The sequence below is a fragment of the Eubalaena glacialis genome, chromosome 19 (assembly GCF_028564815.1).
Source record: "Eubalaena glacialis isolate mEubGla1 chromosome 19, mEubGla1.1.hap2.+ XY, whole genome shotgun sequence".
Classification (NCBI taxonomy): domain Eukaryota; kingdom Metazoa; phylum Chordata; class Mammalia; order Artiodactyla; family Balaenidae; genus Eubalaena; species Eubalaena glacialis.
Genome location: NC_083734.1, coordinates 45175175 through 45200998, shown reverse-complemented (window position 1 = coordinate 45200998; position 25824 = coordinate 45175175). Strand labels below are relative to the sequence as shown.

At 39.5% G+C, this 25824-nt stretch overlaps 1 protein-coding gene across 4 annotated transcripts in view; it reads right to left on the bottom strand.

The window, feature by feature from the left end:
* FBXL20 (F-box and leucine rich repeat protein 20) overlaps positions 1-21474 on the bottom strand; it is a 114909-nt gene extending 93435 nt beyond the window's left edge. For all 4 annotated transcript variants that reach the window (XR_009698191.1, XR_009698190.1, XM_061174857.1 and 1 more), the window contains exon 1: positions 21212-21474. Coding sequence is in view for 2 of the 4 variants with exons in the window: in XM_061174857.1 (XP_061030840.1) it covers positions 21212-21253 (42 nt within the window). In the remaining 2 variants the exon portion in view is untranslated. The remainder of the gene's footprint in view (positions 1-21211) is intronic.
* Positions 21475-25824: the final 4350 nt, after the last annotated feature.

Here is a 25824-nt window from a genome sequence, read left to right as displayed (position 1 = left end):
AATGGCCAACAAGCACATGAAATGCTCAACATCATTAGTCATTAGGGAAATACAAAGCTAAACCACAATGAGATACCACCTCATACCCACTAGGATGTTATAATTTGAGAAAAAGAAAAAAAAAAGGGAAAAGAATAACTAAGAATATGGAGAAATCTGAACCATTGTACATTGCTGGTGGGAACGCAAAACGGGCAGTTGCTGTGGAAAATAGTTTGGCACTTCCTCAAAACGTTAAACATAGAATTACAACATGACCCAGCAATTCCACTCCTAAGTACATACCCAAAAGAACTGAAAAAAGGTTTCAAACACATACTTATTCATAAGAATATTCACAGCAGCTCTATGCGCAACAGCCGCAAGGTGGAAACAACCAAAATACCTGTTAATAAATGAATGGATAAACAAAATGTGGTATATCCATACAACGCATTATTCAGCCATAAAAAGGTAAACATGCTAAAACATGGATGAACCTTGAAAACATTATGCAAAGTAAAGAAGCCAGTCACAAAAAACCACATACTATATGATTCCATTCATATGAAAGTCAGAAAAGAGAAATCTACAGAGACTGAAAGCAGATGAGTGGCTGCTTAGAACAAGGGAGTGATAGTGGATAAGGAGTAATGGATAAAGGGTACAAGTTTCTTTCTGAAGTGCAGAAAATGTTCCAGAATTGATTGTGGTGATAGTCTGCACATTTCTGTGAATATACTAAAAGCCACCGGATTGTATACTATAAAGAAGAGAACTTTCTTGTAATGTGAATTATATCTCAATAAAAAATATAATTTAAAAATGTGTACTCAACAAGCTCTTTGAAGAAGAAAGATAAAAATAAATTCACAGGAAACTTCTCCTCAGTAACAACAGAACTTGGAAGATGATGGAGAAATATCTTTAGAGTGCTCAGGGAAAATAACCGCAACTGAGAACTTTGTACCCAGCCCACCCTAGATGACCCTAGCAATGAGGAGGAAAAAAAGATGTTTCCACACATAAGTAATTAGGTAAGTTCACCACTTAGGTCCACGGTAAAAGAACCTTTTTAAAAGGATCTACTTTCAGAAGAAGAAAAGTGAACCAGGTACTTCTCCTGCTTTTGGGAGTAATGGACCAGATTATTTTCATGAACCTTCTAAGGACCACTAAAAACTCTGGTGAAATATTAAAAATAATGACAATAATAACAGTAGATTTTTTTAAAGCACGGGAAGAGCAAAAAATAGTATAAAGAACTACCAGTCCAAAATCTAGAATGTGAGAACCCAAAGTAAGCCCAATACTCAAAAATAAAATGACTTTACAGCAATATTATTAGATAAAATTAATTCAAGGAAAAAATCATTAAGAGTTGAAGGAGAAATAGATACAGAGAAACAACTCACCAAGAAAAGGAAATTTAACATTCTTTAAAGTTTATATATCTAACAACAAAGCTTCAAAATATATGGAGCAAAAACTGCACTATGAGAAGAAACAAACACATTTAGACATGGCCGGAGAACTTTAATACTCTTCTCAAAGAAACCAAGAGACAGGGAATTCCTTGGTGGCGCAGTGGTTAAGAATCCGCCTGCCAATGCAGGCGACACGGGTTTGAGCCCTGGTCCGGGAAGATCCTATATGTCACGGAGCAACTAAGCCCATGCACCACAACTACTGAGCCTGTGCTCTACAGCCCGCGAGCCACAACTACTGAAGCCCGCGCGCCTAGAGCCTGTGCTCCACAACAAGAGGAGCCACTGCAATGAGAAGCCCGCACACGGCAACGAAGAGTAGCCTCCGCTCACCGCAGCTAGAGAAAGCCAGTGCGCAGCAACAGAGACCCAACGCAGCCAAAATTAATTAATTAATTAATTAATTAATTAGGGAAAAAAAGAGAGACAAAATAGACAAAATGTTAAGAAAAACCTAGAGGATTTGAATACCACATATTACAAGCTTGATCTAAGAGATATGTGTAATAAATTGAGTCAAATAATAACAATAAACTTACTGAATGTATATTGTATACCTTGCAGCCTTGTAAACACTTTATGTATCATTTAACTCTTACAACAACCCTGGATAGAAAGATTCTATTTTGTCTCCATTTCCTAAATTAAAAAATTGAGGCGCAGAGATTAAATGTATTCCAAAGTCACACAGCTTTAAATAGCGATCTCAGCCAAAATATGAACTGATAAAAAAATTAGCTTTGCCATAATTCGACGGTACTGCGTGTCAGTAATTAGGAATCGGTAAGACGCTAAGAAAACAATAAATCCTTAATGTTTTATTGGACAAACACTATGATCCCTTTCAAAAGTGTCATCAGCCCTTTTGAAGTTTTCCAAGTTTAAACTGACTTTTTAAAATGTTTTAAGTCAGAAATATGAGGTCCCCTTTGTATTTAGGGTTCATCATTAGGTTTTTCCCTCTTCTACCTAAGAGTCTTCTTTTGTTTCCTCTACTTAAGGGTTCTGAGGCTTGCCTCCTCTGTTGATCCATCACAATTTCATATTTAGATATAAATAGAAAAACCATAATTTTAAGAAATGCTAAGAAAATGGGGTATTCTGGTCTCCAGTCTCTGACTGGTAAGCACTTCTCTTCTTCCTTCCTGCAATGCACCCTTTAAAAAGGCAGTCTCATTTTAAAATTTTGTGTCTGTGATTTTTTTTTTCCCCCCACATCAAACCCAAGCATTCAATAAACAAAATCTTACTTTGTTCCAACACAGAACACTTACAAAAACTGATGATGTACTTGGCCACAAAGAAACTTTCAAAAACCTGTTATCACGGGACTTCCCTGGTGGCACAGTGGTTAAGAATCCACCTGCCTGCCTGCAGTGGTTAAGAATCCGCCTGCCAACGCAGGGGACACGGGTTCGAGCCCTGGTCCGGGAATATCCCACATGCTGCAAAGCAACTACGCCTGTGCGCCACAACTACTGAGCCTGCGTTCTAGAGCCCGCGAGCCACAACTACTGAGCCCGCGAGCCACAACTACTGAGCCTGCGTGCCACACCTACTGAAGCCCAAGCGCCTAGAGCCCATGCATCGTAACAAAGAGTAGCCCCCGCTTGCTGCAACTAGAGAAAGCCCACGCACAGCAACGAAGACCCAACGCAGCCAAATAAATAAATAAATAAAATTACCAAAAAAAACACCTGTTATCATATAAGCCACTAATACACTTATATGTAATACAATAAAATTAGAAATGAACAACAAAATAGCCCCTTGAGATCAATATACCTGAAATTTTAAAATAGACAGGAAATAGCAGAGCTAAGATTTGAACCCAGTCAGTATGGTTCCATTGTTTTGCTCAAACCCTAAAGTCCTCCTAATTATTAGGCTCCAAGTCTGTGTTACCCAAAGTGTGGTACTCACTTAGGCATCACCTTTATATATCTTAGAAATGCAAGTTCATGGGCCCAGGTGATTTGCCAGTTTTCCAGGTGACTGTTAAGCAAATTGAAGTTTGAAAACCACCTCTAAACCAAGCCTCTTAATCCTGGAAAAACCTCTGCTTTGGACTCCTTATAATGTGAGATAAGGAACACCTTATTCTTTAAGCCACTAAGAGGGTTTTCTACTATTTGTAGCTCGGAGCATGTTAACTGGACACAAAAATGAATACACAAAAATCAATACACCAACTTTATAGCTTCCTAATGACAGTAAATCCTATCATTTCTACCTTTAAAATATATCCAGGATCCAATTACTTCTTACACCTCCATCACAATCAACTTCATACAAGATACCACTATTACTTTTCTGAATTACTCCAAGAACCTTTAACACAAGTTATATATATACTACTTCTCTACAAAGCAAGAGTGATCCTTTCAAAGCCTGAATGTTCCTCTTCTGTTCAAAAATCCCTACGGCTTCCCTTGTCAGAATAAAATCCAGAGCGCAAAATGGCCAATAAGTCCATTTATGACCTACCCTGCTCTCCCATGCTCCCCACTCCCCACCCCACCCCGACCCCCGACTCATAACTCTCTGACCTCTTCCCTACCACAGTTACCCAACCTCACCATGATCTGGCCACAGTGACTCACCTGTTCACTCTGTTTCTGGAATACATCAAGCACACTCCCACCTTCATTTTTGTATTCCTTTGCCTGTAAGGGTTTGCTCCATCATTTCTTTAAGTCTGCTCAAATGTTAACCACCAGTGAGGTCTTCCTTAACCATTCTATGTAAAATATGAACCACGCCCACCACCCTTCCTCTTTTTCCTGTCCCTCATTTCTGTCCATAGCACTTATCACCATCAGACACATTACGCATTTACTTTTTTATCTGTTTCATGTCCATTTCCCTTCACTAAATTTTAAACTCCATTTGGGCAGGATTTTGTGTTCTGTCCACTTTTATACCCTCAGCATCTATAACAATATCTGGCACATAGAAAGTGCTCAAATATTTGCTGAATAAATTAATCATTAGAAAATGTAAAAAAAAGGAAGAAAAAGAAAAAATTGTAACAGGAAAAAGAAGCCCATTTGTAATAACTTCAAGAACTATAAAGTTTGCAGAAATAAAAGGAAAACTGTGTAAGATCTTTTTTTTTTTTTTAATTTATTTATTTATTCATTTTTGGCTGCGTTGGGTCCTCGTTGCTGTGCGCGGGCTTTCTCTAGTTGTGGCGAGTGGGGGCTACTCTTAGTTGCAGTGCTCGGGCTTCTCACTGCGGTGGCTTCTCTTGTTGTGGAGCACGGGCTCTAGGCGCGCGGTCTGCAGTAGTTGCAGCATGCGGGCTCTAGAGCGCATGCTCAGTAGTTGTGGCTCACGGGCTTAGTTGCTCCGCGGCATGGGGGATCTTCCCGAACCAGGGCTCAAACCCGTGTCACCTGCATTGGCAGGCGGATTCTTAACCACTGCACCACCAGGGAAACCCAAACTGTGTTAAGATCTTAAAGGAAGAACTCCCTATCATATTTTTGAACGGGAAGGAAAATATTATATAAATTCCTTCATATTAATGTATAAAACCAATTAATTAAAATTGTGGTACTGGCGATAAAAAAATAGATGAAAGAAACAGAACACAGTTCAAAACAGACCTTTGAATTCAGTTAATTGGTTTTATGACAGAAATGGCATTTCAAAACCAGTGGGGAGAAGATGAACTATCAATATGTGGGAAAATTCAGTTAAAACTCTACCTTATATAATAAGCTCTAGGTAGGTTAAAAACTTAGATTTTACAAAAATTAATATAGCAAGATATGGAAGAATATTTATGATCTTGGGATAGGAGACCCTTTTTAAAATAAACACCAAGAAACACTGAGACAAGCCCATTCAATGAAAACCTTTGCAAATACATGGGTACACAAAGGGTTAGTATCCAATATATAGAATGCCTAAAGGGATTAAAAAACAAAAAACAAACAAAAAAAAGGCACGACCTAATTTTTAAAACTTAACAAAGGATAAAATAAGCAAGAAAGAAAAATTTCTTTCTTATGGAAGAAATACATGAGATCAATAAAACATGAAGACTAAAGATACTCAACTTCAGTAGTAATGAGGGAAATACAAAATACAATAAAACACAATTTTCCTTCTATCACTGAAAAATTTTAAAGTTGGGAAATATCACATGTTGGTAAAGATGTGGAGAAACAAGTTCACTCACACACTATGGGCTAAAACATAAATTAGGAAGGCAATTTGACAATATCTGATAAAACCCTCTTCTTGGTATTTAACATAAAGGAACACTTGCACATATATAAGAACATTCATTGCATTTGTGTTTGTAATGCAAAGGAGAAAACCTAAAGGTTAATTAATAGCTAGCTATACAAACTAGAATATTCATTTAATAGAATATTATGTAACTGTGAAAAGAAATATATCTAACAGACCTCTAAGACATATCGTAGTTAAAATTTCCGAATGCCAGATACAGTATGAGGCAACTTACATAAACACACACACAGAAAACTAAGGCTATGTAAAAGCACAGAAAAAGACTTCCAAGGACACTCATCAAATTTAAAACTGGTCCTTATCTCTCTCTCTTTTTTTTTTGGTTTCCCCCTTTTTAAATTAATTAATTAATTTTTTATTGAAGTATAGTTGATTTACAATGTTGTGTTAGTTACTGCTGTACAGCAATGTGTATATGTTATACATATACATACATTCTTCTTTTTTTAATTCTTTTCCATTTTGGTTTATCATAGGATATTGAATATAGTTCTCTGTGCTACACAGTAGGATCTTGTTGTTTATCTGGCCCTTATCTCTTTAGGTGAAGAGGATCAGGATTATGGGCAGTATAAAAAGGAATTATCATACTCAAAATGTTTTAATTTTTAAATAAAAATGTATCCACGTATTTCTTAGGTAAATTAAAACTGACTATAATTTTTTAAAAGAAAAAAGCGAGTTTCTAAACCGTATGTCCAGCATAATTTTGTTTGTTCATAAAATGTGAACATATCCATACATATTAAATAGATACATAATTTTAAAAAGGATACATATTAAACAATTAACAATTGTTCTTCTAGAGAATAGAGAGATGGAGGAATTGCTTTTCACTTGAAACTCACTTTAAGGTGCATAGTAAATTATAATTTAACTTCTCTTCCAAGAACAAATACTAAAGCAACAACTTAATTTAACCCACATTACCAGTCCCAAATTAAACCATAGGCCTATAACTGTCTTATTTTTGCAAAATAGAAGTGGGCAGAAGAAAGACACGTCCCTGAAACACATTAAACTGAGAGATCTGAGGCTACTTTAGGACAACCAAAGCGGATGATGCTAAAACTGACTTTGTCTAAAATAATGGTACACTTCACGGAGATTGCATGCCATTTAATAAGCCATAGTCCAACTCAGCCGCAGTAAATAAAAGCTACAAGAAAGTTTACTGAGCTAATTCTTGGTTAAGTTTTACTTAGATTTCAATTTGATCATTTCCTTTTCAGTACCACTGGCGTTAAGCAAAACAACTACTTACAAATACTATTTGGCTGGCTATGCACCTTCAACCTGAATGTGTATCCAGGCCTAATTCCACAAGAGAAAAACATTCTTTCCAATTAAGATAATGTGGAGTGGCATGGACATATATACACTACCAAATGTAAAATAGCTAGCTAGTGGGAAGCAACCGCATAGCACAGGGAGACCAGCTCGGTGCTTTGTGACCACCTAGAGGGGTGGGATAGGGAGGGTGGGAGGGAGACGCCAAGAGGGAGGACATATGGGGATATATGTATATGTATAGCTGATTCACTTTGCTATAAAGCAGAAACTAACACACCACTGCAAAGCATTTATACCCCAATAAAGATGTTAAAAAAATAAAAAGGATAATGTGGAGCATATATATTCTCCCCTGGTTCCCAGCCTAATGTTGAATTGAATCCTGTAGTTTTTCATTCTGTTAATTCATCTCTGAAACAATATCGTTATTGGAAATACCGACAAGACCCCAGTCACTTGACAACAGCCAGAACATGTAAAGCATAGAAAAATAAAACTGGATCCTAGGTTGGTATACAGTATAGTCAAGACTAAAAAGGTAATGTAGTGAATTATCACACACTTCATATGACTATATATTTGATAGCTATTAGAAGGGTCAGATAGATCTTGGCCATAACTCCAGAACACCTTGCATTTTATGGATGGGATCATTTTTAATGCAAATTTCAAATTATTGAAATAAATAATTTAAACACTCTAGAAGATGGTAATATTGTTTCTTGGTATTCTTTCTGATATTAAAATTTTTTTATTCTACTAAACCTACTTGATCTTTTATCTAGACATGTCTGTTTATTCATAAAATACTATATCCTAAATGTTTATTATTTTTCACTCAACAGTGGTATATTGCTACCTTTCATCTTTAATAATATAGTATGATAGAGTAAAATGCTGCCCAGACTTTATACATCAAGCCTAAGAGCAAAACTTGCAAAGAGGCTGAACATGAAGCCTTATAAACTTATATTCAAGATTCTACAAATACTTATTATAAAACTTTTAGTATCTCACTCCTAGTCTTCATGAGGAAGAATTATAGTAAAGAAGGTAATCAAATCAGTTTTATTCAACATATGAATGATACACTAACAGCTTTTGCTACAAATGTAATTTATTACATAGGTATCTGAAAGGAATTTACAACTTGGCATGATTTATCCAGAATATTTGTTCATGGCTGTTTAAGAGTTACTTAAGTTGTAGTAAGCCAAAGTACAGGTTCAATGCCCATGTTTTGCAGTCCCCACAAAATTAACTTTGCTCAATTCTTTCACCACAAACTCAAGTGTTAATCAACCCTAACCAAACATCTTATGAATACTTGCTATGGATCAAAAGAATAACAATGGGTATATTGTTTACAACAACCCATTCTCAGGGCTTCCCTGGTGGTGCAGTGGTTAAGAATCCGCCTGCCAATGCAGGGGACATGGGTTGGAGCCCTGGCCTGGGATGATCCCACATGCCACGGAGCAACTAAGCCAATGAGCCACAACTACTGAGCCCGCGCTCTAGAGCTCACGAGCCACAACTACTGAGCCCATGTGCCACAACTACTGAAGCCTGTGCGCCTAGAGCCCGTGCTCCACAACAAGAGAAGCCACTGCAATGAGAAGCCCGCACACCGCAACGAAGAGTAGCCCCGCTCGCCGCAACCAGAGAAAGCCCGCGCACAGCAACAAAGACCCAACACAGCCAAAAATAAAAATAAAAAATAAATTAAAAATAAAAAGTTTTTAATAAAATTAAAAAAAACCCATTCTCAGCTGATTCACTTCACTGTACAGCAGAAACTAACACAACATTGTAAAGCAATTATACTCCAATGAAAGAAAGAAAGAAAGAGAAAGAAAGTAAGCAAAAAAAAATTCTCAGTCAGCATGCCCTAGAGGCAAGTATAAGAAACTTCAAGTCAACTGGATTAAAGTTCTGGCTTTTCTACTTAGCTATTTAATGTTGGTAAAATAACAGCCTTCCAGAGCATCTGCTTTCTTACCTATAAAATAGCAGAAAAATATCCCCTACCTAACATACAAGATTTTTTTTTAAGTTCAAATGAAATCATAAATGGGAACATGTTCTTTAATGTGTAAAACACTATATTAAGTGGTTATTTAAGGCAGTTCAAAATATCTGTCCTACTGAAGGAAGGTTAGCAGGATGCCCTCCATACGTGAGGGTCAGTATTATTCAGTCATTCATAAATTCCTTAACAAAATTTATTCTTTGCTTTAAAAACAAATGGAACGGGCCTCCCTGGTGGCGCAGTGGTTGAGAATCCACCTGCCAATGCAGGGGACACGGGTTCGAGCCCTGGTCCCGGAAGATCCCACATGCCGCGGAGCGGCTGGGCCCGTGAGCCACAATTGCTGAGCCTGCGCGTCTGGAGCCTGTGCTCCGCAACGAGAGAGGCCGCGGTAGTGAGAGGCCCGCGCACTGCGATGAAGAGTGGCCCCCACTTGCCACAACTGGAGAAAGCCCTAGCACAGAAACGAAGACCCAACACAGCCATAAATAAATAAATAAAATTAAAAAAAAAAAAAAAACAAATGGAACAATATGTGTATAACTACCTACTCTATAATTAATTCCTGGAATTACTGGTGAAAGTGTTACTTTCCTGTTACTCTTCTTCTAACCCTGTTTAATTTCTGCTTACATCTCTGAGAAATGTCCAGCTTTAGAGAAGAGCAGTTACTCTGATTAGCTCTATCATTAGTAGTCCCACTGTTTTGTTTCCCTAAAGATGTACCAGCAAAACCAAAGAAATTACTAATGAAAACATGCCTCTTTTCCCTTGGTTGTCCCTGGTACAGATAAGTATAAGTAATTCATACCTGTACTTTTTAAAATAAATTTTGGACTTCCCTGGTGGCACAGTGGTTGAGAGTCCACCTGCCAATGCAGGGGACACGGGTTCGAGCCCTGGTCTGGGAAGATCCCACATGCCGCGGAGCAACTAAGCTGGTGCGCCACAACTGCTAAGCCTGCGCTCTAGAGCCCGCAAGCCACAGCTGCTGAGCCCACGTGCCACAACTACTGATGCCCGCGCACCTAAAGCCCATGCTCCGCAACCAGAGAAGCCACTGCAAGGAGAAGCCCACGCATCACAACGAAGAGTAGCCCCCACTCGCCGCAACTAGAGAAAGCCCGCGTGCAGCAACGAAGACCCAATGCAGCCAAAAATAAATAAATAAAAAATAAATTTATTTAAAAAATAAATTCTTACACCTGACAGTATAGTGCTAATATTTTTTAAAAGCAGCCTCAATGGATTTTGTTTTCTTTTAAAAGCACTAAATAAAATGTAATGCATCTCATATAAGCAGTATGAGGATCACAGAAAGTGTGAATGCTTTTCATGAAATTGGTTCTTATCATGCACCCATATAGCTATCACTGCATTTACCAGAACCCACTAAATTATTTTTCTCATGCAGTTTTCTTCTTAACTAGACTACAAACTCCCTGAGGAAAAGACAATGCTTTGGAGCAGCTTTGTACCTCTAACAGCTATCAATATCTGACACATATTGGTGCTAAATAAAATTTGAACAGAACTGAACTCCTATCAATACCATGCCCTGGTTTTCTTTTTCTTTTTAATTTATATATTTTATTTATTTATTTTTAGCTGTGTTGGGTATTAGTTGCTGCGCGGGGGCTTTCTCTAGTTGCAGCAAGCGGGGGCTACTCTTTGTTGAGGTGTGAGGGCTTCTCACTGCGGTGGCTTCTCTTGTTGCGGAGCACGGGCTCTAGGCGCGCGGGCTTAAGTAGTTGCGGCTCGCGGGCTCTAGAGCTCAGGCTCAGTAGTTGTAGCACACGGGCTTAGTGGCTCCGCGGCATGTGGGATCTTCCCGGACCAGGGCTCGAACCCGTGTCCCCTGCATTGGCAGGCGGATTCTTAACCACTGCGCCACCAGGGAAGCCCACCCTGGTTTTCTATACTGAGATTTTCTGTGCCCCGGACAAGGTCAGATAAGCTTTGCTGAGTTCCCAGACATATTTGTTCTTGGTAGTTTGAGAGGCTGTAGTGTGGTGTGGTGGTTTCATTAGTAAAACTGAATGTATCTGATTCACATAAAATGTACAAGTTGTAAAATAACTATATTTTAGGTGCTATACATTAGATATTGCTCTTGTTTCTAGGGCTAAAACATCTAGGATAGGATAGAAACTTACGAAGAGATATTGGTTTTATAATGGCAAATCTATGGTATGTAAATTGATTTCCCCGTGGAGTTCAGGGTGCAAATACAAGTTAACTTGTGACCCTTTATCCCAGTGTTTCAAGGGATTAGTATTGTACAAAAAACTTCACTGGTGATTCTGATTAGACATTCAGGTTGTTACTTATTTATCTCTACTATGGAATTCAGTTGCCATAAATTAAATTTAGTTTCATTTATTCCTCCTTAATAATATCCATTTAACTCAGGGAGTAGTAGAGGTTTTAGGTTTAATCTTTTTTGTTTCTATTGAGGTATAATTGGCATAAAACATTATATTAAGTTTAATCTTTAACATTAATCCAGTTTGTATTAAGATAGGGAAATAGATATTGGAAATCTTATTTTAGAGCTGTAAAGACAGAGAAGTAAGTGGTTTTCCCCAGTGTTCAGTTTGAGTTCACAGTACTGTCAACATTAGGCCCCTTGAGTTCTTGATTCCTATATTTAGGCCAAACTTTTGTGTCTGGACCAGAAACTGACGTGCTCACAAGAAATTTATGTCATTTAGGGCCTATAATCCACCTTCTGAGGCAAAAAATCTAAATACAATTATTCTTTCTTAAGGAACGTGTTGACCTCAGTAAAACTGCATTTTTTGTTGTTGTGTAGATCTAGATTTGGGAAGCTGTTTTTGTATAACTCCAGTCAGCTGTGACTAAGAACACTGAATATTAAGTCCTTTATCTTCCAGAAGTTACCATGCATGATAATGTTAGGAAAGTTACATTATTAAATAAATGCTTTAACTTATCCAAGGATACTTCCAAAATATATCATGTTTCCTTCCTACAAATGGGTTGCAGAAGTAAGTTATGACGTGATTTTTGCAACATGAGTGTCTTTACATGAAGGACATGTAAATAATTTTCCAAATAAACTGATAAGGATGAGTGTGGGGAAAGGGTATTAGCAATGCAGTGCTCTTTTAAAAAAATAAATGCATCTCTATTTACTTGTCCATGTTCAGTCATGCCACAGCTTTATTTTCTACAAATCAGAGACGGAAGAATGACCAGTTTCTGGGGTAAAAGCTGACTGTTTTAAATGTCAACTTACAATTTAGTTCCAGATTCTCACCTTAGGAGACATATATCCACATTTGCCTAACAATGAATGCAATAATGGTTACAGTATAAACTCCAAATTGAAACACTGTTAATTACTGTTCAACTACATTGGTTAAAATTCATAGATGTTCCTGTTCAATAAACCTGATATATAAAATTGAATCAGATGAAAAGAGATCATTAGTTACATTCTTTCCTTTATAATACACTTTTTCCAAGCCAGGGTTCAAACTCAGACTTCAAAGCTAATGCTCTTAAATAGGTTCTCTATATATAAATACATAAATTCCATAAATATTAAAAATTGAATCATAACACCCTAAACTCCAGGATATCACACAATCATATCCATTCCTCACTCCCTTGGCAAAGGTCATTTGGACAGATACACCATAGCTGTATATACATATACATGTACATATGGTTTACATGTACTTGTGGTATATACATATACCATACTTTTTGTCTTTTTCTTTTGCCAGTGCCCACCTCCATTTTTATCAAAATTCAGGGCAAAAACAAGCAGGAATCGAAAGCAGAATATAGGTTCAGGTCACAAAGGCTAAGTGTTTTGTGTTTACCAGCAGTTAAAAACAAAGAAATGTAAGAACACTGGCAATAAACTGAATATCTAATATCTAACTCACAGCAAGTTGGGGGATTTATTTACAGAGAATCACAGAATTTCCATGTGAGAAGGAACCTTAGAGTTCAGACAGTGGGGTCCAGAAAGGCAATTTACCCAAGGTCACATAGATACACACGTGCATGTGTATGTAAAATACATACACGTGTACTTCATAGTTCAGAAGTTATTTCTCCCTGTAAAATCCTAAAGACATCATCTTAACGTTTTCATTTTCTTTTTCTTAAATTAATTAATTTATTTTATCTTATTTTTTGTGTGCAGTGCGTCTTTGTTGCTGCACGCGGGCTTTCCCTAGTTGCGGTGAGCAGGGCTACTCTTCATTGCGGTGCGCGGGCTACTCATTGTGGTGACTTCTCTTGTTGCGGAGCACAGGCTCCAGGCGCGTGGGCTTCAGCAGTTGTGGCACGTGGGCTCAGCAGTTGTGGCTCACGGGCTCTAGAGCACAGGCTCAGTAGTTGTGGCACACGGATTTAGTTGCTCTGCGGCATGTGGGATCTTCCCAGACCAGGGCTCGAACCCGTGTCCCCTGCATTGGCAGGAGGATTCTTAACCACTGCGCCACCAGGGAAGTCCCATCTTAATGTTTCCATCCTCTCCTTACTCAAATTAATTTCAAAATTAGAACATTAAAGTACATAGATGATCTGGTTCAAAAAATAAGATGACAAAAAATGGATAACATATTCTAACAGAGAACTCTGGAAAACCTTGCAGCTAACATTTATAGTTAACATTAAATTGTTAATTTTCTTTTTTTTTTAACATCTTTATTGGAGTATAATTGCTTTACATTGTTATGTTAGTTTCTGCTTTATAACAAAGTGAATCAGCTATACATATACATATATCCCCATATCCCCTCCCTCTTGCGTCTCCCTCCCACCCTCCGTATCCCACCCCTCTAGGTGGTCACAAAGCACCGAGCTGGTCTCCCTGTGCTATGCGGCTGCTTCCTACTAGCTATCTATTTTACATTTGGTAGTGTATACATGTCAATGCCATTCTCTCACTTCGTCCCAGCTTACCCTTCCCCCTCCCCGTGTCCTCAAGTCCATTCTCTATGTCTGCATCTTTATTCCTGTCCTGCCCCTAGGTTCTTCAGAAACATTTTTTTTTAACTGTTAATTTTCAAGGAACTGCAAATCCCTTCTCTTTTTTTTTCCTTCACCCCACCCACCTCAAAAAAGGAAAAAAGAAAACAAAGAACAAAACAAATCTGGCTCTTTGCTGGTAACTGCAATTCAGGATACAGGCAGTTGGCGATGACCTTTCCAGGGCCTAAACTGTCAACCAAGGATGACAGAAGCATAAAAGAAGAGGTACTCTACATTTAAAAACCTGCCCTAATCTAGAAATTTTACTGCTTTCTTTTTGCCTGTCCCTCCTGCAACATAAATACCCTCATTCTGCATATATTAAAAAAAAAAAAGTACTCAGAATAGCTATACCTATGGCATATTCTTATTATTGCAAATTTTAAGTAAAACTGAGAATGCTTTTCCATTTTTTACTTTTAAATGATCGTGAAGAGTTAGTATATGCACCCCTTGTTGTTCTAACCCATTCTGAAAGTAGAACTCTTTTCATGTCAGCAAAGATCTCCCACTTTCTCAGTCCCCGAGATATCTACTTCTTCTTGGTGGGGAAAAAAACAAAGAAACTCTTGGCTACAAATTCTAAGGTAGGGAATAAACCACAGTCTGACTCTGAATTCTTGAGTTTTTTCTGTGCATGTACCCATAATTATCCACCCTTGTTAAAATATAATTAATTTATAACTCTTTTTAAGTCATGTAGGAAATATTACATGAAAATAAAGTAGCAGAATAAATCGAAAAATAAATAAATGATCGTGAAATTATATCTGCCTGCATCCTTCAGTTAATTAGAAAGTTACACTCACCAACAAATATCACAATAGCTTTTACATTTGATTATATAAAACTGGGCAGGCATTCGATATATTGCCAACCTTCACCTCCTTGTTAGTAGATATGATTTCTGTCTTAGCACCAAAGTAATGCATAAGATCAATTTACTATTTACTTTCAGTGTTCTATTTCCCTTGTTTTACTAGAAATTCCTGGGATCAAGGACAAAAATGACAGAAGACATTGCCAATATATGTTTCATAACTGACTAAATCCTTGTCTACCATGTTTTAATAGGTGACTTTTACCTCAGAGCAACTTAGAAGACAGCAAAATGGATTAAATTACTTACATTTCCACCTGATTACAACTGTCAGATATGAGGCTTATTAAAGCCAACAGAATATCATAAAATCAAATTGGAGGAAATATGATTTGGGAATAAACAGGTTACTTACCTATAGCTTTAAATCACATGCCTGCTAAATCGTTACTTGATATGTGCTGAAAATAACTAGCCAGCAAAGCCATTCTTTTAACAGAAATAGTCTTCAAAAGCTAATGCAAATCTGTTTTGGATTTATTACATTTGAATACATACCTTTCTTTTTAAAGTTATATAATAAAGCAACATGAATCAAGCATAAATACTACTGCATAGTTCAATACCACCACCTACTGTAGTTGCTATTAAGTTAAAATCTTTTATCAAATGGGTTCAAGTGCATTAAGACACAAAACTATAAAACCACAGGTGGATGCCTTTATTTTTCTGAGGCAATTCTTGGGTGGGGGTCTGATCTAAGAATTCACTAAGTCTGGGATATTAAATAGGAAAACAGTGTAAAGACAACTATGCACAAGCAGCTAAATTTGGTCAGTTTAAGGGCATTCTTTCTTCTTCCTCCCTCCCTTGGATTTTCCTGGTGTAATGGAATATTTTATTTTGGACATCTAAAAATACCCTTGCAAGACCACAGTATTAGATTACTGAAATTTTTAATTTAGTTTCCAATCTGTCACCAGTTGGGAAAGAGTAATCTAAGGGCTAGGAATAACGCAAGTACTCGTTAATTTAGAAGAAAAATGAGACCAAAATTTGAAAAGAGGCAACTCTGGTGATGAAAATAGAAGGATTTTTTTAAATTAAGATTAAAAAACAACACCAATACTAACAGCTAAAACTGACAAAAGGCCTAGAACATGAAGACATGACTTTAAAAGTGTGGATACTTCTAACAGAAATACTTCTTTAATGAATGAAAATCTTCAATGTAGAAACAGATTACATCGGGGCTTCCCTGGTGGCACAGTGGTTGAGAATCCGCCTGCCAATGCAGGGGACACGGGTTTGAGCCCTGGTCCGGCAAGATCCCACATGCCGCGGAGCAACTAAGCCCGTGCACCACAACTACTGAGCCTGTGCTCTAGAGCCCTTGAGCCACAACTACTGAGCCCACGTGCCACAACTACTGAAGCCCGTGCGCCTAGAGCCTGTGCTCCGCAATGAGAAGCCACCGCAATGAGAAGCCCGCGCACCGCAACGAAGAGTAGCCCCGCTCGCCGCAATTAGAGAAAGCCCGCGTGCAGCAGCGAAGACCCAACACAGCCAAAAATGAATAAATAAATTTATTTTAAAAAAAAGAAAGAAATAGATTACATCTTATAACGTAGGATTAAATATCAACAATACATCTTATGAAGTTTTTGCCAAGTTAAAAAAATTTAATGACTTAATGGAAAGCATAATTTTCAATACATAACTGTTTATCTTATGTATACTGTAGCAAGATACGAACATATGTTTATTTTAAATAATGAATGACTACAATATAAGTACATGATACAGTGTACTGTGATTCAAAAGGACCCATGATTATACAATAAAGAAATATCAATAACACTATTCAAAAAAGGACAGATTGTCTGAACGGGCCTAAAAAGCCCAGACTTTTAATTTGGATTTTCTATAGTAATGTTAGATAATTGCTTTCAAACCAATCTCTAAAGCATTAAAAACAAAATTCCTTAGTTTTACTAGTAGTACTCTTTCCCACTGCAAGGCCTTTCAAATAGAGTGACACAAATAACTCTCACCCACTGGAAAATACATATATAACATTTTCCACATGCACCAACTTGGAAAATGTGGTTATTTACTATGCATAATGTTCTTTAGGTTAGAACATAAAACCTTAAGGGAGAAAAAGGGTCATTACTGCAGTCTTAACTGTACTGTGTGACTGAGCCTACAAACTTTAACAAAATACTGGAGTGGCTATTTCAGAAGAAAGGACCAAGGTCGGCTTTTATTCAAAAATTACAGATTCATAGGATCTGGAACAAAAGGAACCTTAATAACTGATTCTAACTCCCTCTTCTTACAGAGGAGGTAAATGACCAAACCACAGAAGTGAAAAGAGATGACCAAAGCTACAGTTAGTTGGTGACAAAAATCAAGGTTATCTAATATCCAGTTCTCTTAACTCCCAATGCAGTATTTTCTTTCTGCCACAAAACAGTTTATGATTTTTCTTATTTTGGACAAATTGAAGCAATAAAATGAAGCAGGTAAAGAAATATTACAACCTAATCATACAAACTGTAGTATTATAGATTTATCAGAGAGGCAGTGAGGTATAATGAAAAACAATAATGAACAGGGATTCAAAATACCCAAATTGGAACTCATCACTTCCTAGCTATGTGAGTCTTAACATCTCCAGGCACTGATTAAACTGTAAAATGGTATGTGAATGTCAGTGAATGTTACCACTATAACTTTTTTTTTTAAGTTATACTTTTTAATAAACCCAAATAAGAATTTTTTCCTCCAATAGTACTACATTCTTATAATGGAGCTACTAAGAGTAAGACAAGTGGAGAGTCTTAACTGAAAAAAATCTAAACTTGGATTCAAGGGCTAGCTTAGATATTTACACGTGTCTGTCATTAATTTCACTATGTTAAGATAGCATTGGCTACAGTACTTAAAATGAAGGATAGCTGTATTCTCCCGATAGCAAAAGCAAAATAAAATATACTGGATGAAGAACTTTAGGAAAGCTCTTTTCCACACATTTTATGGGCTTTTATGCTATGTTATGCTAAAAACAGAGCAGAATGATAGAGTGGAGTAAAAAAAAATGCAGACTGGAATCTTGGCTCCCAAAAGTACTAGCTGTGCAACTTGAATACTTCTCGGGCCCTAGCTTTCCTCAAAAGAGAATTGTGAGAAGTAGAAGTAACCAAGGTAAAACATCTAGCTCAGTGCACCTGGCATACAGGACGTATTTAATAATCATTATTAAATTTGAAAGGAAATTATCAAAATTTGCCACAAAACAAAGTGTACTGCAAGTAATATAAAAGTATTTGAATGAATTTCAATTAAAAGACTAAAACAATTCAGTACGCATTATGTTAACTTATAAGGGTTATCATAGTACAGATTTAATGCCAAAGTGATACAGCAAAGAACAACAATAATTTTCACACCTCCATATCTTTTTTAAACTCTTTTATCCAACAGTCATCTACTTGGCTATTCTACAGGACACTACATAGCTGCCTAACAGGTACTCTTCTCCCTTGATTTTAACTTAAAAAATTTTTTTTCTACAGCTCTACCCCTGAGTGTGAGATTTAAAGTGTGTGGCCTTCACTTACAACATCCAAGAGCATAATACACAGAATATTCCCTAAAAAAGATTTTAAAGAATTAAATAAAAAACGATAAGCTTTAGTTATCTTCTGCCCAGAAAAAAAATGTGGCCAAGAAAACAATCTTTCACTTTTTGTATTAACCATAACTAATTTGAAATTAGTTGTTATATATTTGCTATAGAAATTTCCTGCACTCACAAAAATTTTCAGAGCTATCTGCTTACAATCATAAAATTATCAGTCCTTTAAAAACCTGTGATTTTTGAGAATTAAAAAAATAATTTGATGTAAATATTTTAGATATGAAAAGCCTGCTTTATCTTATCTACATCTTTTATCCATTGAAAGTAAATATTTAAAATGTTTTCAATGAATTAGCAAGGTTTATTACTTCATGAGAAACCAAATAGTTTATTGTTTTATTACCTGTAAATTAGGTCATTAAGGGGTAAATGACTTTAAGAAACATCAGACAGTGAAACTGATTAACACATATCATTTCCAGACCCTTCTCATTTGTATTTCAGCATGAACACGTCAATTCATAATAAGAGCAGCTTTTTGTTTACAAATAAACACTGTAGAAGAAGGAGTTTTCCCTCCCTTTTTATCTTACACATGTTCAGAAAACTTTAGTTTCCAGTTACATACCAATCAAGGTAAACAGACATGCTTGCAGGACTTCCCAGGTAGCGCAGTAGTTAAGAACCCGCCTGCCAATTCAGGGGACACGGGTTCAAGCCCTGGTCCAGGAAAATCCCACATGCTGCGGAGCAACTAAGCCCGTGCGCCAAAACTAGCCCATGTGCTGCAACTACTGAAGCCCACGCGCCTAGACCCTGTGCTCTGCAACAAGACAAGAAACCACAATGAGAAGCCTGCGCACCACAATGAAGAGTAGTCCCCGCTCGCCACAACTAGAGAAAGCCCGCGCGCAGCAACTAAGACCCAACACAGGCAAAAATAAAAATAAATAAAAAATAAATAAATTTATTTAAAAAACCCAGACATGCTCAAGAAAGCAACACATTTTCTTATTATTTTAGTACCACCAGTACAGATAAACTACAAATTAAAATATAAGATAATTACAAAAACAGGATATAGCAATGCAATTTTAAAGCACAAACTACCAAGAACTCTTTCCAACAATTACTCACACAACCTAAAAGTGAATATCAAAATGATAAAGAGCTGACTGTAATGGCAAAAGGCCATCCTCCACTCAATTCTTCAGTATTTGGGTTTCCCTTTGAAGATTTCTGTTAACTGCTAAATATCTATTCAGTAATTTTAATGACAGTCTGGACTTTTACAGTAGTACTGAATGGGAAACCATCATAAATTAAGTTTACTGGGTCTCTCTACACTAGGGCAACATAAAGTTCTATTAAACACCAAAACATATCTACTATAATAATTTCTTCCCATGATTAAGTTAAATATGAAAACTCTAAGGAGACCAATTCCTTGATTTTTCTCCACTCCTGGCCTGCAACAGTAACACTGTAGCTCTGCAGTTAAACTCTCCCCAACACTCCCTGTCTTGATCTTTATGGGTAAATTAAAATATTTTTCCCATAAGCATAAAAAAAAATCAAGGAATAGACTAAACTGCAGACCTCAGGTAACAATTTCATCCTCTGCAACTAGCTGGCAAGCTTCCTGAAACTTCTGTCTCACCGTCTTACAATTTCATCCTTCAAATGGAAATGAAGAAAAACACCAAGTGAGATGTACACTGAGCTGTGAGTGATCCCAGGTCAGCCTGATTCTCTGCCAAAAAAGGCCAGGCAACATTTACTCTTCTTGCTGTAGTTTCTTTCTCTTTCTTATCCCCTCAAAAAACCTTCCCGTATATTACTATACTACTGTAATTCACCTGTAGCTACAATACTTCACTTCCCAAAGGAACCACTTCCTGACACTGACTACTCTCTAAAGACGCTTTCGGATGTTTTATTTCCTCACCCATTCCTTAATTCCATTACTATAAACCTCTCTCACCAGAGGTGGAGTTCTTAGAGACAAAGAGACTTTAATGGATTTTAAGTCTCTCAGACCTTCGTCCCAATCTCAAAGCCTGTACACGTCTAAGAGTTCCCAGAAACAATGAGCTACAAAAGTACAGACTAAACGGGAAAGAAGAGGAAGTATCAGAACAATACCCAAAGCAAACAGCACCGAAAACTCGTGGTCGTCTCTATCATCTCAGTCTACCACCCCCACTTCCCTAGTTTAACCAAGGTCTCTCAAACTCGGAGAAAAGCCCCCTGGCTCATAATTTCCCCCTCGCTTCACGAAAAAGGTGGCAGAAAGAAAAGAAGCTAGCTCCCTCCGGTCGATCGGAGCTGTGATGCTTTTTCTGCCCGGTGAAGGGAGGCAAGCCAAGGGTTGTGTAAAGAATGGAAAGCTGAGTGATACTGGGGGGAGGGGGAATTAGGGCGCCAGAGCTAATCCCCCGCCGGGGCCCCGCTGGTGGAAGAGGCAGGAGGCGACCGGTCGGGAGGAACAGGGAAGCCGGGCTGCACTGGGCTTTCGGGTCGCGAGAAAGGGGAGAGAAGTCTGGCAGTCCTAGAGGCCGGGGGGTGACGGCGCCAGACAAGGGAGGAGGCTCGGTGCGGAGCGAATTTTTCGGGGCACGAGAGAGGGAATCGCCTTCCTCCCGCCACCCTTGCCCCCTCCAAGCGCACACCTCAAACCTGCTCTTGGTCACTCCGTTCACGTCCCTCCTCATGGGGCCGGCGGGTGCGGCCGGGGCCGGGCGCTGCGACGTGCGGAGTGCAAAGACTGGGGGCCCCGGGCAGGCCCGGGAGTTCCGGCACCGAGAAGAAGCAGAGGAGCTGCGGGCAGGGGCCGTCGGCGGGGAGACGAGACCTCTCGACTCCGGCAGGGCCTCCTCCACCTCCCGCGGTGGTGGCGACGACTGCTCGTCGCTAGCTCTTCTCTCTCCTCAGCCTCAACTTCAACCCAAAACAAAAACACTCCCCACCTACCAGCAACGCCGCTCCTCATTGGGCAGAGCCGCCCGGGCCTCGGAACGGCGTGGGGAGGGGGAGGAGGAGGAGCGCGCGGCGGCGGCGGCGGCGGCGCAGGACCACCCCTCCCCCACCCCCGGGCGCAGCCGGCGGCCATCAGCCCGGGAGCAGCCGGAGCGCGGCGGCGGCGGCGGCGGCGGCGGCGGCACGAGCTCGTTCTCGCCTCCAAGGCAGGAAAGCCCACCGCGAGCAGGAGAGGCAGGGAAGTGCCTGTGTGTCTGTGTATTTATGTATGGGAGGGGCTGTGGGGCGGATGCGAGTGTGCGCGTGCTCGCCGACCGGTGAGAGAGAAGAAAGCAGGACAACTGCACACAGCACCCGAGCCCCCTCTCCTCTCCTCCGCGGGCAAACAGCACGCACCAACTCACCAAGCACTTGAGCTGTCTGTCTTGTCCTCCCAGCCCCCTAAGTCTTGTCGCTTCCCCGGTAGCCTGTGCTGGCACACATGTCCTTCCCAGCCACCCAACTCCCTTCCCCTATCACTCACTGTCGCCTTGAACCCAAAGTGCAGCAGGCGGTCCCTGCTCGGAGCCATTTTCCTCCTCTCTGGTTGTCTCTAGATTGGGGCAGTGCTGCTGCTGCCGCCGCCGCCGCCGCCGCCGCTGTTGCTGCCGCCTCCCCCGCCCCCGTGGATTGCATTACCGGGTGTTGCAGGGAGGCTTGGGGGGCCGCTGCGGAGCGTGGATCTTCCTGTGCATGGATCAGGACAGGGGGACAATTGTGCTGCCCTCTGCTCTGGGGACGTGTGGCGAGGCCGCACCTCGTGCCTTGGGGTCAGGGGGTGCAGGGCAGGAGCTGGGCGACCATTCCTTTAGCTGGGGGAGGGGCGCGCTTTGGTGGAGGTGGGGGCGGGTGAGGCAGAAAGGCCTTGGCTTCACCCGCTCCTCCGCCGCCCGACCGCCGCTGGCACCCAATGGGCTCTAGTGCCTACCCGCCCTCCAATCAGGGCTCTGGTTGGTGAGAACCTGATCCTGACGCCACTTTGGCGGGAGAAACAAGCGTGTCTGAAGGAGCAGGCGGGGGCGCTTGCCCAGCCGTTAACATTCATTCTCTATCTGTAGAAGCTAGATTGTGTCATATTATACTTTAGCAACCCCAGCCGTCAAGGTCTCAAAACTTATGATCTAATTTCTATGAATTAACGAATAAGAGTTTACCCTTAGAGCGACAAACTACAGAATTATATCCCAAAGATAAAATATTAGAAACTATCATAAATTCTAGCAGTCCTGGCTGGACCACTTCTAATTGTATTACAAAGTAGATGAGTTTGTCTTCATACCTCTTTTCACTTGCACATTCAGTGACTGGCTTATTAGGAATGTCTGATTAAGAGATGAGCTTATTTAAGAGCAACTAATGCTGGAGATCTTTTAAAATAGGCATATTTTAGCTGGAAGGCTTATTAACCAACTCTTCAAGAACTTTTTAAAATTAACTTTTTTATCCTAGAAAGGGCTTCCTAAGCAAGGAACCCAGCTTCAGAAACTCATTCTCAGGCCCACAAAGCCAGGTCTAGATGTTACAGCCTCCTCCTGTGCCAGATACTTTTACTGTTATTGCTTCCCTTCAGTCAAATAAGAACAGCCTTTTAGTTGCATCTCATCTAAGAGCAGTTTTCTCCCAGCAAGCACTACTGATGAATTTAGTGATGAAGGCCTGCAAAAGTTAGTAAAACTGGCTTGAGCAGATAAATCAGATGAAAACTTTCACGGGTCTGTTTCCCTAATTTCAATTATACTTTCCAGTTAATTTCAAGTAATAGGAAAGACTTTTACTTTGTTAGTTAAAATTTTTTGACTGGACTTTTAACAAGCTGAATAAACAAAAATTATTCAAAGGTTAAAAATTTATTACACATAGGCATGTTGCTTTTTATCAAAGAAATTTATTCGCATGTAAATAAACACGTTTTTGTAATGCTTGGGGAAAAAAAATCCCACAGATTTTTGTCTACTTTCAAAAAAATGAAAAACCCCGAAGTATTTACAGAACGGCCATATGCACAGAAAATCAAATTTGAAAAGATTTTAGAAAAGACCCTCCCCATCTGCTCCTGATGTACATTTCTGAAACAAAATTTAAAGCTCAGCTTTTGCAACTGAGCATGTTTCCCAACCTAGCTTCTGATATGTTAAGTACTTCCTACCCCTCAAAAAACTAACTCAAGGGTAGAAATCAGGGGGGAGGAAGATTGGGGGGGAAAAAAAAAGGTAAAAGAAAATGAGATTGCTTAGGGATTGTGAATAATGAGTTTCCTATACTGGCATCTGCTTTAAGTGACTCATCTGGATACTATGACTCACTGGCTCCCTGTAAGGTTTCTTTTGAGAATTCATAATAGTGCTGCCCTAAATTTTCAGACCTAGGTCTTAAGGAAAATCCTTCCAAGAGCCACCAACCTCAAGCCTAGTTTTGGCAATTATATCCTGCTTCATTCCCACCGCCCCCCCCCCAAATACTTTTAAAAGTAATTGATTTTTGAACCTGGAATCTTCATGTACATCAGAGCAGGTTTTGACCAAGAACCCCTAACATGAAGCCAAAAGACAGAAGAGGAATCAGGTCAAACTAAGAATACATAAAGACTCCAGCAGCAGAAGACAGGTAGAAGTTGACTTCATGTCCTTGCCGTCTTTTGAAACAGGAGAATGAGTACACCTAGACAGGAGGGAGGTGTCCCAGGCTTGGTTTATTCTGCCTCTTCTCCTCCACCCTGTGGAGAAATGCAGTGCTCCCTGGTTCTCAGGCAGGGTGAAGCAGTTTAGCCCCGGCTCCCTGTTAAGCAAGTTCAGATGCTGGGTCAGTGTGTGGGGTGTGCCCATCGACAAGTCAGGGGCTTATCCTTCATCCAGATCCTAACTCGGGATTCTTTGATCTGGGATGAAGACAGAAAGAGAGAAAAAGCTTCCCAGTTTACTCATTTTGGTATTTGTTGGCTCTGCTTGGGGGAGCTGAGCCCCTGATACTATGCAGTACATTCCCCATAAGATTTTCCCCACCCAAACTTAAAAACCATTTTTTTTTTTCCTGCAGAAACCAATGGGATAGGATTCAAAACTAGGTGAGAAATCCAACCTGGTTGTATGTCTGAGAGGCTGCTACTGTATCAGCATCACAAGATAAAGCACTCTGGTATCACCTTGCCCATGTCCTCCTTAGTATCACCCAAGACATTTGACTCTGATACGGTAACCGATAACTTTTCTTGCTCCACTTTGCAATGTTTCGTTTCCTACTTCTTATTACCTTGGGACACAAAAGTGGCAGAGTTGTTGTGAGCTGATGACCAGAAAAGGGAGAACACTAAAGGAAATCAGAGACAGTCAGGAAAGAAAGCCAAAGCTGATTTTCCAACTCTATGCTAACTCCAACCTGCAGAAAGGGATGAATATAGAAATCTTCAATACCTGATGAAGTCACTTCATTTATCACACACACATACATACACACACACACACACACAAATGAATCACCTGGCTTTTTTTTTTTTTTTTTTAATCCAGAAGAGTTGTGCTGGGGATCATGCCCCGTCCTGCTGACACAGAACCTGAATGGAATCATCAGGAATGGCACAGTGCAGGTGTCAAAATCAAAGTAAGGCCGCAGAATTTTGAGAGGACCCTCCAAATACTGAGAACTTGTGTTGCACTCAAATGGTCTCCTGGATTTCTATATTTATGAGAAGGGCTTCTTATTGATGTCCCCCAGAATCCAGACTCAGACCTGTTCCTCCAAAAAGGTCCAATTGTGTTGCTACATAGTAGCAAGGGTTTATCTTCATACCCACCTAGCATTCCAGGCCCCCATTACTTCAAGTGAGCTTGAAACTGTTTTAAGTGAACTATGGCTGCAAATTTTTTACTGTTTTATCTAAGGGAGCATACAATGGAATAATTAAAGTCTGGACTCCTTATCCTTGTGATGAAGGGAAACAAGGAGCCCAGCTCTCAGGAATGGCATCAGTTCTCCTACAAACAAAATGCTGGGATGTGGACTTTTGGCACACTGTAGAAATAGGAGAACTATTAATTCTGTACTGGTTTTCATGCCACTGGATCAGGGAGGCTGTCCCACTTTTAAACCTCACTGCATCTGAAAACACGTTTACATCCCAAAAAGCCAGCCCAGCTTTCTTTAAAGGAAAAAGAAACTATAAATCAATACCTCCACAGAAAGATAACTCTTAATATTCCTATGATGTCTGAACCCTATGAAAAACCTCCTAAAACAAAAATACCATTTTGGTTTTCTACTTAACTCCAAAGGT